General features: G+C 42.9%; 2 protein-coding genes across 9 annotated transcripts in view; one reads left to right on the plus strand and one right to left on the minus strand.

The window, feature by feature from the left end:
- Positions 1-3,175, minus strand: part of BABAM2 (BRISC and BRCA1 A complex member 2) — a 425,146-nt gene extending 421,971 nt beyond the window's left edge. Inside the window, exons 1-2 of the mRNA XM_045054775.1 lie at positions 2,938-3,175; positions 2,768-2,819 (exon numbers count right to left, since the gene is read on the minus strand). The gene's annotated coding sequence lies outside the window, so the exon portion shown is untranslated. The remainder of the gene's footprint in view (positions 1-2,767; positions 2,820-2,937) is intronic.
- RBKS (ribokinase) overlaps positions 1-12,966 on the plus strand; it is a 102,811-nt gene that overhangs the window by 24,970 nt on the left and 64,875 nt on the right. For 6 of the 8 annotated variants that reach the window (XM_045054770.1, XM_045054772.1, XM_045054771.1 and 3 more), the window contains 4 exons: positions 2,507-2,791; positions 4,244-4,307; positions 5,252-5,314; positions 8,667-8,831. In XM_045054770.1, coding sequence (XP_044910705.1) covers positions 2,507-2,791; positions 4,244-4,307; positions 5,252-5,314; positions 8,667-8,831 — 577 coding nt within the window. The remainder of the gene's footprint in view (positions 1-2,506; positions 2,792-4,243; positions 4,308-5,251; positions 5,315-8,666; positions 8,832-12,966) is intronic. The other 2 variants (XM_045054773.1, XM_003984371.5) reach the window with 1 other exon arrangement.

The following is a 12,966-nucleotide window of genomic DNA, read 5'->3' on the forward strand; positions in this document are numbered from 1 at the left end:
TCTGTGTGACTCTGTAATGCAGAAAGAAAGGACTCAGATCTCTGTTGCCTTTTTGTCTACATTTCGATGTAATATGTATGTCTAAGACACAGACATCCTCCCAGTTGGCTCTGTTATTCTTGCGGAAGCAACAGGATACATGGTTACATTAAACAGCATTAGTTACACCATTAATGGAGATGTTACGTTTTTATTATAATAGTAATACAGTCTTATTTTTTAAATAGTTTAATGCACCCACAGGCTTGCTTCCATGATCAAGTGCTCTTCTGTTTGAAAATAGGGAGCAACAGGAAGAATTGGAAGCATCAGGGAGAACCAGATGGACAGGAAAGTAGTTTATAAGATTGAATCCAAGAAGCAGGAGCCCTGCCCCTCCCCGCAAGGGAAGCCGCCCTGGTAGCAGCAGTAACTGCCATGGTGATGATGAGGATGGCGACGACAATGATAATGACAGTGATAGCACCAAGCCATTATTTAATCCTTTACGGTTTTAAGCACACTTCATGCATGTTATTTTATCCTCACAGGTGCTGTGACTTTCCAGATAAGGAAACTGAGGCCAAGAGGCAGTTAAAAGCAACCTTCCCAGGGGCGCTTCGGTGGCTAAGTCACTTGAGCGCTCAACTTCGGCTCAGGTCATGGTCTCAACGATTCGTGAGCTCAAGTCCTGCATGGGGCTCTCTGCTGTCAGCACACAGCCCACTTTGGATCCTCTGTCCCCTCCATCCTCTCTCTGCCCCACCCCAGCGCTCTCTCTCTCTCTCTCTCTCTCTCTCTCTCAAAAATAAACATTTTTTTAAAAAATGTGGCTTGCCCAAAACCACACAGGAGGTGTGAGGGCACTTCTGACTTCCATGACACAAGTGCAAAGGTCGTTGTCCTGTTCTCAGGCTTCTTATCACTCCTTTTACTTTGTAATGTATCTCCACAACCCAGATGCAAAGTTAATAGGGCTAAGATTGACTTCTGTAAATCCTCAGCAGTGCTGTTACTTTTCCATTAGTTTTTAGTTACGAGATTTTTTTTTTTAATTTTTTTTTTCAACTTTTATTTATTTTTGGGACAGAGAGAGAGAGAGCATGAACGGGGGAGGGGCAGAGAGAGAGGGAGACACAGAATCGGAAACAGGCTCCAGGCTCTGAGCCATCAGCCCAGAGCCTGACGCGGGGCTCGAACTCACAGACCGCGAGATCGTGACCTGGCTGAAGTCGGACGCTTAACCGACTGCGCCACCCAGGCGCCCCGAGTTACGAGATTTTTATTTTTGTCATGGGAATATCAAAGAAGGCAAAAACAAAGTATGTTGTTTCACCTCTCACGTAGAGCTTAGAACACCAGCCAACAGGTTTGCCAGGAAGTCACTATTGGAATAAATCTGGAACTATAACCGTCAGCAAGGGACGCAGCCCATCAGGTGATTCCCCAAGCAGAAGAAGGCAGCTACTGCAGCCACTAAAATACCACTGCGGCAAGTCTGAGCAGGCCGTCCCTTCCTCATTATGCCTCGGATGCGCCTGATATTCCACTTGGTGTGACGGGTGTCTCTGTACGCCTTCTTTTCCCTGCAGTATTATCAGTTTCTTGAAGGCAAAGCCAAATGTTTTGGGGTTGCCTCCTCCTCTCCAACAATTCTCCCTAATCCCTGCACTTCCAAATGTTTATATCATCACCACCATTTATCAGACATGCCTTTGGTGTTCACCTTAAACAGATTTTGCCTGTATTAAACTGATAGGAAAGGGGAGAAAGAAGTTTCTTTGCTCTAATTTGTACCGGGCCCCACATGCTGAGGAATGGCCTTCCTTTAATCCCTACAATATTCTTGTAGTGATGCTTTCCCCAACTATATCACATCTTTTTTTTTTTTAATGTTTATTTTTAGAGACAGAGAGCAGGGAGGAGCAGAGAGAGAGGGAGAGAGAGAATCCCAAGCAGGCGCCGCACGGTCAACACAGGGCCTGACGCAGGGCTCGATCCCATGAACTGTGAGATCATGACCTGAGCTGAAATCAAGAGTTAGATGCTTAACCGACTGAGCCACCCAGGCGTCCCTCCCAACTATATCACATCTTGATTGCCCATGGGAGAGAGTTAAATAATGTTTAAAAACAGATGAGAAAACAGTTTGTTTCTGGTATGAATCTTTGACCTAAGAAATGGGATGCTTTGGTAGATAAATGGCCAGCCTCCCACCAAGAAAACCTTTGACAAATGACCTCCCTCCACTGGGCACTCTCCCCCACAGCAGTGCTTTATAGTGGACACTCTTCTTTGTAGAGACAGAAATTCTGCTCATAAGAAATTATTATATATTATTTGACATTATTGCCTACTCAGCATTTCTACCAGAAAAGAAGCACAGGGAAAAGTGTTCTTTGAGAAAGAAGCTCTCAAAGGAGGCATTTAAATTGGGTCAGCAAACTACCGCCCATGGAGCAAATCTTGCCTACCATGTGTTTTTATAAAGTTTTACTGGAACACAGCTACAGCCTTTTGTTTACAGATTTTCTTCGGCTGCTTTCACACTGCAACAGCAGAGCCGAATCGCTGCAAAAGAGACCGTCTGACCAACAGTGTCCGAACTATTACCCATCTGGCCTCTTATGGGAAAAAAAATGTTCCAACCCCTGATCTAGACCATCCAAAATCTTACCAGGAAATTGTATCTGCACTCATTGAGGAACTTGACCCAAGTAACCTCCTAGGTTTCTTTCTATCGATATATCCAGAGGGGAACAATTTTCTGTGGGAAGGCAGAACTCACCAGGAGTGGCGGAGACCCAGACAGGTACATGATCCAATGACATGCTGCTCACCTGCAGGACAGAAAAGTAGTTCAGGAGTGAAGCCTAAACGCCTACGGATGCCAAGAAGGTAACATAAATTGCAATAGGCCTGGTAGGGGCTGTGGTCAACTAGACAGCATGGACTCACCTTTGGGGCAGATCGGCTGGGTTCCCTTGCAGGAATGTGGGCCCAGAGTTACCAGAACATCTGAATTTTCAGGACCTCCTGGAAACTTGTTTTTGTGAAGCCTCCTGATACTTAAATGGTGACAGCTGATTAAAATTTAAAATACAATAGGAGAAAACAACTATAACACTGTATGTCAACTATACTGGAATTAAAATCATAAAAATAGGAGGGCATCCACACAAAAACCTGCACATGAATATTCACAGGAGCCTAAATTTATAATTACCAAAATTTGGAAGCAACCCAAGATGTCCTTCGGTGGGTGAATGGATAAAGTGCAGAACGTCCATACCATGGAATATTTTTCAGCACTAAAAAGAAATGAGTGATCAAGCCATAAAAAAGACATGCAGGAAACTCAGATATATTTACTAAGTGAAAGAAGCCCGTCTTAAAAGGTTACATACTATATGATTCCAATGATACGGCATTCTGGAACAGACAAAACTCTGGAGACAGTAGAAAGATCAGTGGTTGCCAAGGACTTGGAGGGAGAGAGGGATGAATAGGCAGAGCACGAAAGGTTTTCAGGGCACTGAATCCATCCGGATAAGATTGTAATGGCGGGTAAGTGTCTATACATTTGTCAGAACCCATAGAATGTACAACACCAGAGCGAACCCTAATGTAAACTATGGAGTTTGGGTGATAATGATGTGTCAACATAGGATCAATGGTTGTAACAAATCTGCCACCCTGATTATGTTGCCTATGAATGGAAGAGGAGTGAGTGTCCAAGGAGAAACTGAAGGATCACTAGCAGAATGCATGCTGGGACTCAAGAACGACAGACTTTCACTACACCAAGTTACCCAAGTTAGCGACAGCTTTTTAAATTCCCCATTCTCTGCCCCCATCCCGTGTCAAAGAAGACTCTAAAACACCAGGCAAGTCATGACAAAGATGCCCTCATTTATAGTGAAGTACAGACAACTGAAATTCTTCATAAATATTGAGGGCCGTTGATGGTGGACACAACAGTGGTGATTTCCACAGGAACAGATCAAAATGAGAGCAAAGTGATTGAACTTGGGACAGTCATTTAATGCTTCACATTTTAGGTTGGATGCAAGTGGAACATTAATATATAACAATTATTTGGGCTGAAATCAAGTCTAGCATCTTACATTAAGAAGATTAATTAGCTAATGTTTATAAAGTACTGTGCAGATATGCCCTTTTAAAATGCTAAGTATTCTAAAAACTACATTGTAGCATTTTACTAAATGTAAAAGATCTAACATTCATCATTTCTTTGGTACAGGTTGGCAAAGATTCTTTTGGCAATGATTATATAGAAAACTTAAAACAGAATGATATTTCTACAGGTAAAATTTCATCTTTTTTAAAGTTAGTTTTTATGACTTTCCTCTGGGATCTGGTTACAAGAAAAGTTGAATATAGAATAGAATTATTAGATCCTCCTCTGGTGGCCAGAGAATTTTTATGCACAGCTCTGTCTCATCTTGCTTAAATGTCGTTTGGTTAATTCTTTCATGTACATTCCTCCAGATGGGAATAAAATGATAGGAGATTACAAACCTTCATCTCATGGAAATGTTTCTAAAGCAGGTGACAAGAGAAAACAGGTGCTACGTTCACAAAAGATATTTTAAGAAAAGTCATTGAATGTCATGGCTGGAAATGATCTTAGAAACCACTGAAGCCGATACCATTGTTGCACAAAAGAGAAACGAAGGCCAGATCAGTTCTCAATTTGTCCAAGAGCACACAGCTAGTTGGAGCTAGAGCCAGGAGTAGAATGCAGGTCTTTGGGTCCATTTCAAGGCTTTTTGCCGCTGCCAGAGGCTGCCTGAGGCTGCCTGATCAACATTTCCATTTACGCTCCAGACCATAATGCTTCATGAGACACAAAGTTTATGAAGAAACACAAACAAGTGCATTGCATAGGTTTGACTTTAATCCTTCATCTGAAGCCTATCATTTCTTTCACTGAAGAAAAAAAAAATGGCGGTCTAGAAAAATGCATGTGGATATGCTATGAGTAATTTGGGTGGTTTGGCAGTGGGGGGGGGGGGGTCTGCTGGGTTGTTACTAATGCAGAACGAAGGTGCAACAAAGTAAAGACTTCTGTCTTCCTTGTTGTATAGGTGATGGGTATAAATTAGCGGTAATTAGTTATTTCTTTTATCATCCCAGATGGCTAAAGGTTAAAAAGCTTTTCCAGCGATTAGTGGTGCATTGAAATCGCTAAAATAGATTGTCCGTGCCAGGCTGTATATACATGATTGTAATTTCTTTTTTCTTTTAGAATTTACATATCAGACTCAAGATGCTGCTACAGGAACTGCTTCTATAATTGTCAATAATGAAGGTACGTGTTTCGCATATTAGAGTGTCATTTCAGGAAGCAGTTCGTGTCCAGAACTAGAACAGAAGCATCAGTTTTTACTCTAATCCTATGGATTTCTTACTATGCCCACCAGTCTAAGGCCTACAGTGTGGTGTTTTTAGTTAAAAAAATAAATATTTCCCTTTATTTATACTTCCCAGGTTGATCATTTAAATATAAAATTGTCCATCCAATACATATGAAGTGTTACAGTTGCCTCAAAATAATATTTATATCCTATAATGTCCCATTACCCTTCACGTGAACTCAGAATTGGTATTTGTCTCTAAAAGCAGTTAAGTATTCACCCATCATTTCAGTTATACTAGGTAAATAAATGTAAATAGATAGGTGCACAAGGAAGTTGATGAATCATATTTATAGAATATTTACTGAGCAAATGGCAGCAACTAATTACTTCCAACTTATCATTAGCATTCAATTTTGTCTGCTCTTTAAACGGCAATCAAATCTTAAAAGTCTATATATACAACCATGTCTGTCTGTCACAGGGCCTTGCGACAGTTGAAACATTTGTCTTTGAAAACAGTAACTTCCCTTTACCCTCAAGTAAAGTTTTCATAATTTCTTCCCACTATTTTAAGTATAAAAAAACCTGCATAAGACTCTTGAATTCAGAATGACCCAGCATTCCAAGGGGCACCTAGGACAGAACCTAGTGCATTGTGGGCAGTGTGCACTGTGTGAAATTAGGATTTGTCAAAGTAACATCTTTTTTTTTGTTTAAAGTTTATTTACTTTGAGAGAAAGAAAGGTTGGGAGTGGGGATGGGTAGAGAGAGGGAGAGAGAGAATCCCAAGCAGGCTCCCTGCTGCTAGCCCAGAGCGCATTGTGGGGCTCAATCTCATGAACCGTGAGACCATGACCTGAGCCGAGATCAAGAGCCACTCAACCGACTGAGCCACCCAGGCCCATGCCCGGCCCCTGTCATAATTAGGTCTTTGATGTAGGATAGTTTCACACAATCATTTCTCACAGAAGATACAGAATATTCAGCTCTACTCCAGTGATCCCCAAGTTGCAATAACAATGAAAAAATGTATCCCACTTAAAGAAGATAATGTATCCCACTTAAAGAAGATAAAATTTGTCATTCTAACAATAGCCTGTGTTCATTACTTTAAGCTACGTCTGAAGTAATTATTGCCGCCTGTCTTAAACCTCTGTCTTAAACCTCTTTTTTGTGTTCTAGGGATGTCTTTGAGTTCCATTTCTAGCCTATCCATGGAACAAGTTCCTGCCTTTCCCATACAAAGATACAGTTTTATATGACGTATTGAGTGCCTGTTATGATAGAACTTGTCAGATTTGTGTATAGGATATGGCTATACCCTTGAGGATACAGATTGCCTTAGAGGAGCTAACACAAATACCCAGAGAGGGGACAGTCGGCTCCCATAAGCGAAGGAATGAATAGCAAGGTGAAGTCAGGAGTGCAGTCTTGACAAGTTGAGTGTGAGGCCGGAACGATCCAGCCAAATGGCAGTGTCTGTCAGACAGCTGTAGCCTAAGTCCTGCTGCTCATCAGCCAAGGCCAGGCCAGAAACATAGATTTGGGAGTCAGCAACCCAGAAGCAGCAGTTGGTGCTAGCAGAGAGAATGAGGTCACCAAAGGAGAAAAGGAAGGAGATATGTTGTCTCTCAGTGTGTGTGGGTACTTTGAATTTTTCCAGTCCCAAGATTGGGTTTATGCTGAACCATCCCCACTTTTTTAAGTCCTCCTTGCGGCCAACAGACACATCTGCGGTAAGATGATAGGCTAGCATGTGTTCTGTGTTCAGAGGTAATTTTAGGTCATGTCTATACAGGATCAGCACGAGCAGCCTGGAGTGCAAAGAAATGGCTGCTACAACTCATCTCTCTAGGTCCGTGCCGTCCAAAAGAAATATAATGCAAGCCACATACATAATTTCAAGTTTTCCATGAGGCACATTTTAAGAAAGAAAAAGAGGGGTGCCTGGGTGGCTCAGTCGTTAAGCATCCAACTCTCGGTTTTGGCTCAGGTCATGGTCTCAGGGTTTCGTGAGTTCAAGCCCTGCATCAGGCTCCGTGCTGACAGCGCAGAGCCTGCCTGGGATTCTCTCTCGTGCTCTCTCTCTGCCCCTCCCCCACTCACGCTGTCTCTGTCTCTCTCAAAAAGTAAATAAATAAGCTTCAAAAAAAATTAAAAGTAGGGGGTACCTGGGTGGCTCGGTCAGTTAAGTGTCCGACTTCGGCTCGGGTCAGGATCTCACGGTTCGTGGGTTCGAGCCCCGTGTTGGGCTCTGCGCTGACAGCTCGGAGCCTGGAGCCTGCTTCAGATTCTGTGTCTCTTTCTCGCTGCCCCTGCCCCACTCGCACTCTGTCTCTCTCTCTCTCTCTCAAAAATAAACATTAAAAAAATTTTTTTTACAAAATAAAAAGTAAAAGGAAACAGGTAAGATTAATCTTAATATACTCGCTTAACCCGATATCTCTCAAATATTATCTTTTCAACATGGAATCAAAATGTTCTTACAAAGTAATAAGAGATTTGACCTTCTCGTCTTTGTACTCAGTCTTTAAAATCTGCTATTCATTGTACAATTGAAGCACATGTCAATTTAGACAAGACACATTTCAAGTGCTCAACAGCCACCTGTGGCTTACACTCATGGAAAGCACAGCTCTGGAGAGTTCACTAACATAAATGCACCCCCAGTCCTTCCCCGTTTAGGTGGGATTATAGACTGTGGGTCCAAGTGATGAGTATTCAAGATCCTTTACCCCTGCTTCTGTTTGATCTGGTGCTGTCTAGGCCAAATATCCTCTCTCTGCCTTAGCTGGTACAGCTTTCCATCTGTTAGCTATTATAAACTTATGTGTTGACCTTCAGAATCACTTTTCGGAGATACCCTAGGTTATGTACATGAACTGACTGCATACTATTGAGCCTTAGTTTTTAGTGTTAGGCAAGTTTATTCCTATTTATACACATCATTACCACATCTGTCATCTAGGATTCAGAATCTTTACCACATACATCGTACCAGCCATTTTTAAGCATGTTATATATCACTTCCCAGCTAGTATTCTTTGTATATGAGAATAGTAATGGGGAAATATTTTTTATATTTTTCAAAATTATCAGAATAATATTGATCTTACAGAGCAGGAATAGCGTAAAAAAAGATACAGTAGGAATACAGAACTTCACCTAAATTGCCTAGAAATGTTAAAATTAATACTTACAACACATTTAACATAGTGACTTTGTAAGGGATTGTAACATTGCAGAATATCATTGCTTGGCTTTGCTTGGATTTTAATATAAATATGTAGGAATTCTTTATAGGCCAGAATATCATCATAATAGTGGCCGGAGCGAATTTACTTTTGAATACTGAAGACCTGAGGGAAGCAGCCAAGGCCATCAGCAGAGCCAAAGTAATGATCTGCCAGCTAGAAGTAACTCCGGAAACTTCTTTGGAAGCCCTGACCATGGCCCACAGCAATGGAGGTGATTTTACATATTTATTCTTCTTCCTAGAAAAGCGTTTATCCCTGTGTTAATGAAAGGTAACCTTTCAAGTTAAGCAATGCAGTACTTTTCCTGTAGTAAAATATCCTCTCTCCAGCCTGTAAGATTCACGGTCTTCTTCTGGTTCTTCATAAGGTTAGAAAAGCTTATAAATTGGGTACAAAATAACCTGAGTAGCATTTCTGATATCCAGCGATATAAATCTTCAATCTAGTTAGCAGAAATAATACAAGGAGCGACTAGTACCTCAGAAGCAGCCCATGGTCCCACAGTGGAATGATCGCTTTTCCGAGAAGCCAGGTCAAGCTGCGTGTCCTGTATGATGACTGCCCAGCTAGGTATATTTTGATAAACGTCTCTAGGAGCTGAAGATTCGTTCTTTCTCGTTTTCGTAAAACTCCATCCCTGTTCTATAAACAACAGAAGATTATTTGTATGCAATATTCTCTACGTTGTCAAGGTCTTTTAAGTCTTTGGTTTCATTTGACCTTAGCTTTTGGAAATTTTCAAACATACAAAGGTAGGGAGAACTGCGTAATGAAACCCTTCACTTGGCTTCAGCAGTTATCAACACATGGCTAACGTTGATTCATCTGCCCTCATGCTCACTCCCCCCACTCCACCCCCAGCCAAGAACAAACTCTTTAAAAATCCAAATGGTTTCTTTCTGTTTGCTTCTGTTTCACCGTTGACTTGTAGGCAAAGCATCTTCTTATTTAGACTCCATTTCTGTTCCTTGTTAGCTTTGTGGTCTTTCCAGAACCATCTGATGTTTCTGAGCCTTGTCTGTTAAATACATCTAGAAATACCCCCCGACAGAATTGTTCTAATAATGAAACAAAATAAAATAAAACATGATGCCAAGCCTGGTGTCATGAATCTCAGTAAATTCCAAATGTCTTCCCCTTTTCCCTTTTCTCTTTAAATAAAATCAGGATTGGGGTGCTGAGCCTGGGTGGCTCAGTTGGTTAAGTGTCCGACTTCGGCTCAGGTTATGATCTCGCAGTTCATGAGTTCGAGCCCCACTGTCTGTGCTGACAGCTCAGAGCCTGGGGCCTGCTTCAGATTCTGTCTCCCTCTCTGCCCCTCCCCCCCTCTCGTGCTCACTTGCTCGCTCTCTCTCTTTCTCTCTCTCAAAAATGAATAAATACTTTAAAAACTAAATAAATAAAATAAAATCAGGGTCATATCCAGGGCATCTGGGTGGCTTAGCTGATTAAGCATCCAACTTCAGGTTGTGTCATGATCTCACGATTCATGGGTTCAAGCCCCACATAGGGCTCCGTGCTGTCAGCACAGAGCCTGCTTCAAATCCTCTGTCTCCCTCTCTCTCAGCCCCTCCCCTGCTCACTCTTGCTCTCTCAAAAATAAAAATATTTAAAAAAATTTTTTTAATTGAAAGTAAAATTAGGGTCATATCCTGATCTCAGCGCCATTTGGCCAAAAATATATATAGCAAAATAAAAAGTAGCCACTCCAAGACAGTAGCTTCCTTTTGATATTGTGACCATAGTTCTGTGATTTACATTGACTTTTCCACATGAAACGTTCTCATCAAGATACAAAACTAAAAAGAAAAGAAGAAAAAGAACAGTAAGTGTATGTGTGTGTGTGTTTGCATAAGTGATTTCTCCCCAAAGTCTACACCATTTTAAATAGCAGTAAATGGAAAGTAAGTTGCTTGAAATGATTTTGTGGAGAATTTTTAAATGTATGTCCTGATTTAACAAATTTTTCTCTTGGCAAAACAACATGCCGTGGCAAATTCTCACTGACATTTAATGTACTTTTAATGGACTCGAAGCTGTCAGAGAGAATTCCAAGCCAAAACCCATTTGGTTGCATTTTCTCAGGGGTGTCACAGAGAGAGTCTCGTGCCTGTGGTAAGCGTCGCCTGCACGCCACGCATCCGAATCGGGTGATGTGAACACAACGTGCCACCTCATTCGTGCTCCTGTCTTTCCTTATATAGGTCAAGGCATATCCTCGTGCACCTTCTGTTCCTACCCTCCCTTGCTTCTCAGGGATCACGGTTTCCTCTGTCCTGCTCTGGTTCCCCGTTACCTACCCAGTGCGTGGAGCAGAGAAGGGTACCACGGTGGAGGATCTAGGGTTATCTAGAAGGGCAGGCAGCCTGACCTCAGGATGTCATTTGGATGGGGTCCAAAACTGCTTCCTCCATCACCTGCCTGGCAGCTGTGCCCGCCGAGGAGCTGGAGGACCCAGGGCATCAGGGACAGGCAGGGGTAGGTGATGGCAGGCCAAAGAGCACTGGCCAAGTTGGCATTTTTACTAAGAGCCAGCCTGCCTAAGGATCAATTCCACGTGGTCTTTCCCATATAGTGATTTTGGAAGGAGTAATGCCTTACCTTTATTATGTACTGTATAGCTTATAAAGCACTTTCAAATATATCTGACCCTCAGGAAAACCTGTGACAAAGATATGGCAGGCGTTGTTCTCCCAAACTGGCGGTGAGGGGACAGACTTGGGGAGGTTAAGTACTTAGTTCAACCAAGGTCAGCGTAGAAACCCGGATTGCAGACGCCAGGACCCAAGTTCTGTGTCCTGGAGCACACTTCAAATAAAGAAACTGCACATCCCGTTGATTTCAAGGAACTGAGCCTTTGTGAAGAAAAGTAAAATCCACGAACTGTAACATTGTTCATCCTGTAGCCTAAGCTCTCAGTGTTTTCACTGCTCCCGTCTCTGGAATCCTAGAGTGCTTTCTGCACTGCGTCCCTTGCGCGCTCCCACAAAACACAAACACACAAGCACACGTGCACACGTACTCCTCTGTCCAGAACTCAGCTGGTCCTCGATTGGTAGTTACCAGCCAGAGCAGCTTAGCTACTATACCGTGTGTGTGTGTGTGTGTGTGTGTGTGTGTGTGAACTTAATGTCTTCCTTCTCACATAAAAGAGCGATACAATGAAAGGAGCACTGGTTTGGGAGTCATGAAGCTTGGCTCTGAATTCAGAATCCATCCCTTAGTAAATGAAGGACCGCATGCAAGTCTGTCAGCTCTTTGCTCTGGGCCTCACTTTCTTCCGCGGTGAAGCAAGAGAACTGGGCCTAGAGCTCTCACGGTTGTTTAATGTCAGGACGTGTGAGCGTCCTGATGGCAGAGCAGAGCGGGCAGTCTTAGAGATGCGGTGAGCACCTGGCGTCCTGTCCATCGCCCTGTGAGGTCGCCTGTGTGCTCATCAGCTGTATTCCACCTGCAAGAAAGGTGGTAAAATCCCCCTCCCCCTCCTCTGTGGGTTTATCACAGCCGCCTTATCTGTGCTTCTCACAAGTAACAAGCTCTGAATTAAACACACTGTATAACTGGATTAGGGATAGTTGTTAAAATACAGAGGAAAAAGGCCCCCTTCCATCTTTGAATAGATTATCTCCGAAATCTCTTTGTGTCTTCACGAAGAAGAGAGCATTGGTCTTAAACAGCACCTGCAGCACCAGAAATGAGCCAGTGGCGCCCTCCGGCCCCCTCCTCCGTGGGTCAGGACGCTGCGAGGCAGGCCCACAGCAGAGAGCTGGTGCTGCAGCTGCTCGGGATGAAATTAGGCATGCCGGGTCTGGTCTTTACATCCATTTCAAAGCAAATGGAACATTACAGGAACAATTATAAATAATTGAGATTGTAAGATCGCCAAGATTAAATTCTAGGTAGGACACAAAATATCTTTTAATGCCACTTTAGTCCTTTTCCATTTGGCAAAGCAAACTTCTTGGCCGGCCACCTTGACTTTCACAGCCACGAGCACAGAGCCCAACTTTTGAGCGTTTCTGCTGATCAACTCACAGTAAACAACCCCTAGAGGGAGGCCGCCAAGCCAGTGTTTGGTTACCCCAACCTTCTCCCGGTTTCTTTACTTAGGGTGACTTTCTTCCTATTTCTCCAGGCTAGTTGTTTTTTTCCAAAATTTTTTCATGTTTATTTTTGAGAGAGAAAGAGACAGAGTGCGAGCGGGAGAGGGGCAGAGAGGGAGACACAGAACCCGAAGCAGGCTCCAGGCTCTGAGCTGTCAGCATGGAGCCCGATATGGGGCACAAACCCACGAACTGTGAGCTCATGACCTGAGCCGAAGTCGGACACCTAACCGACTGAGCCAC

Source organism: Felis catus, chromosome A3 (assembly GCF_018350175.1).
Source record: "Felis catus isolate Fca126 chromosome A3, F.catus_Fca126_mat1.0, whole genome shotgun sequence".
In the NCBI taxonomy this organism is placed as follows: Eukaryota; Metazoa; Chordata; class Mammalia; order Carnivora; family Felidae; genus Felis; species Felis catus.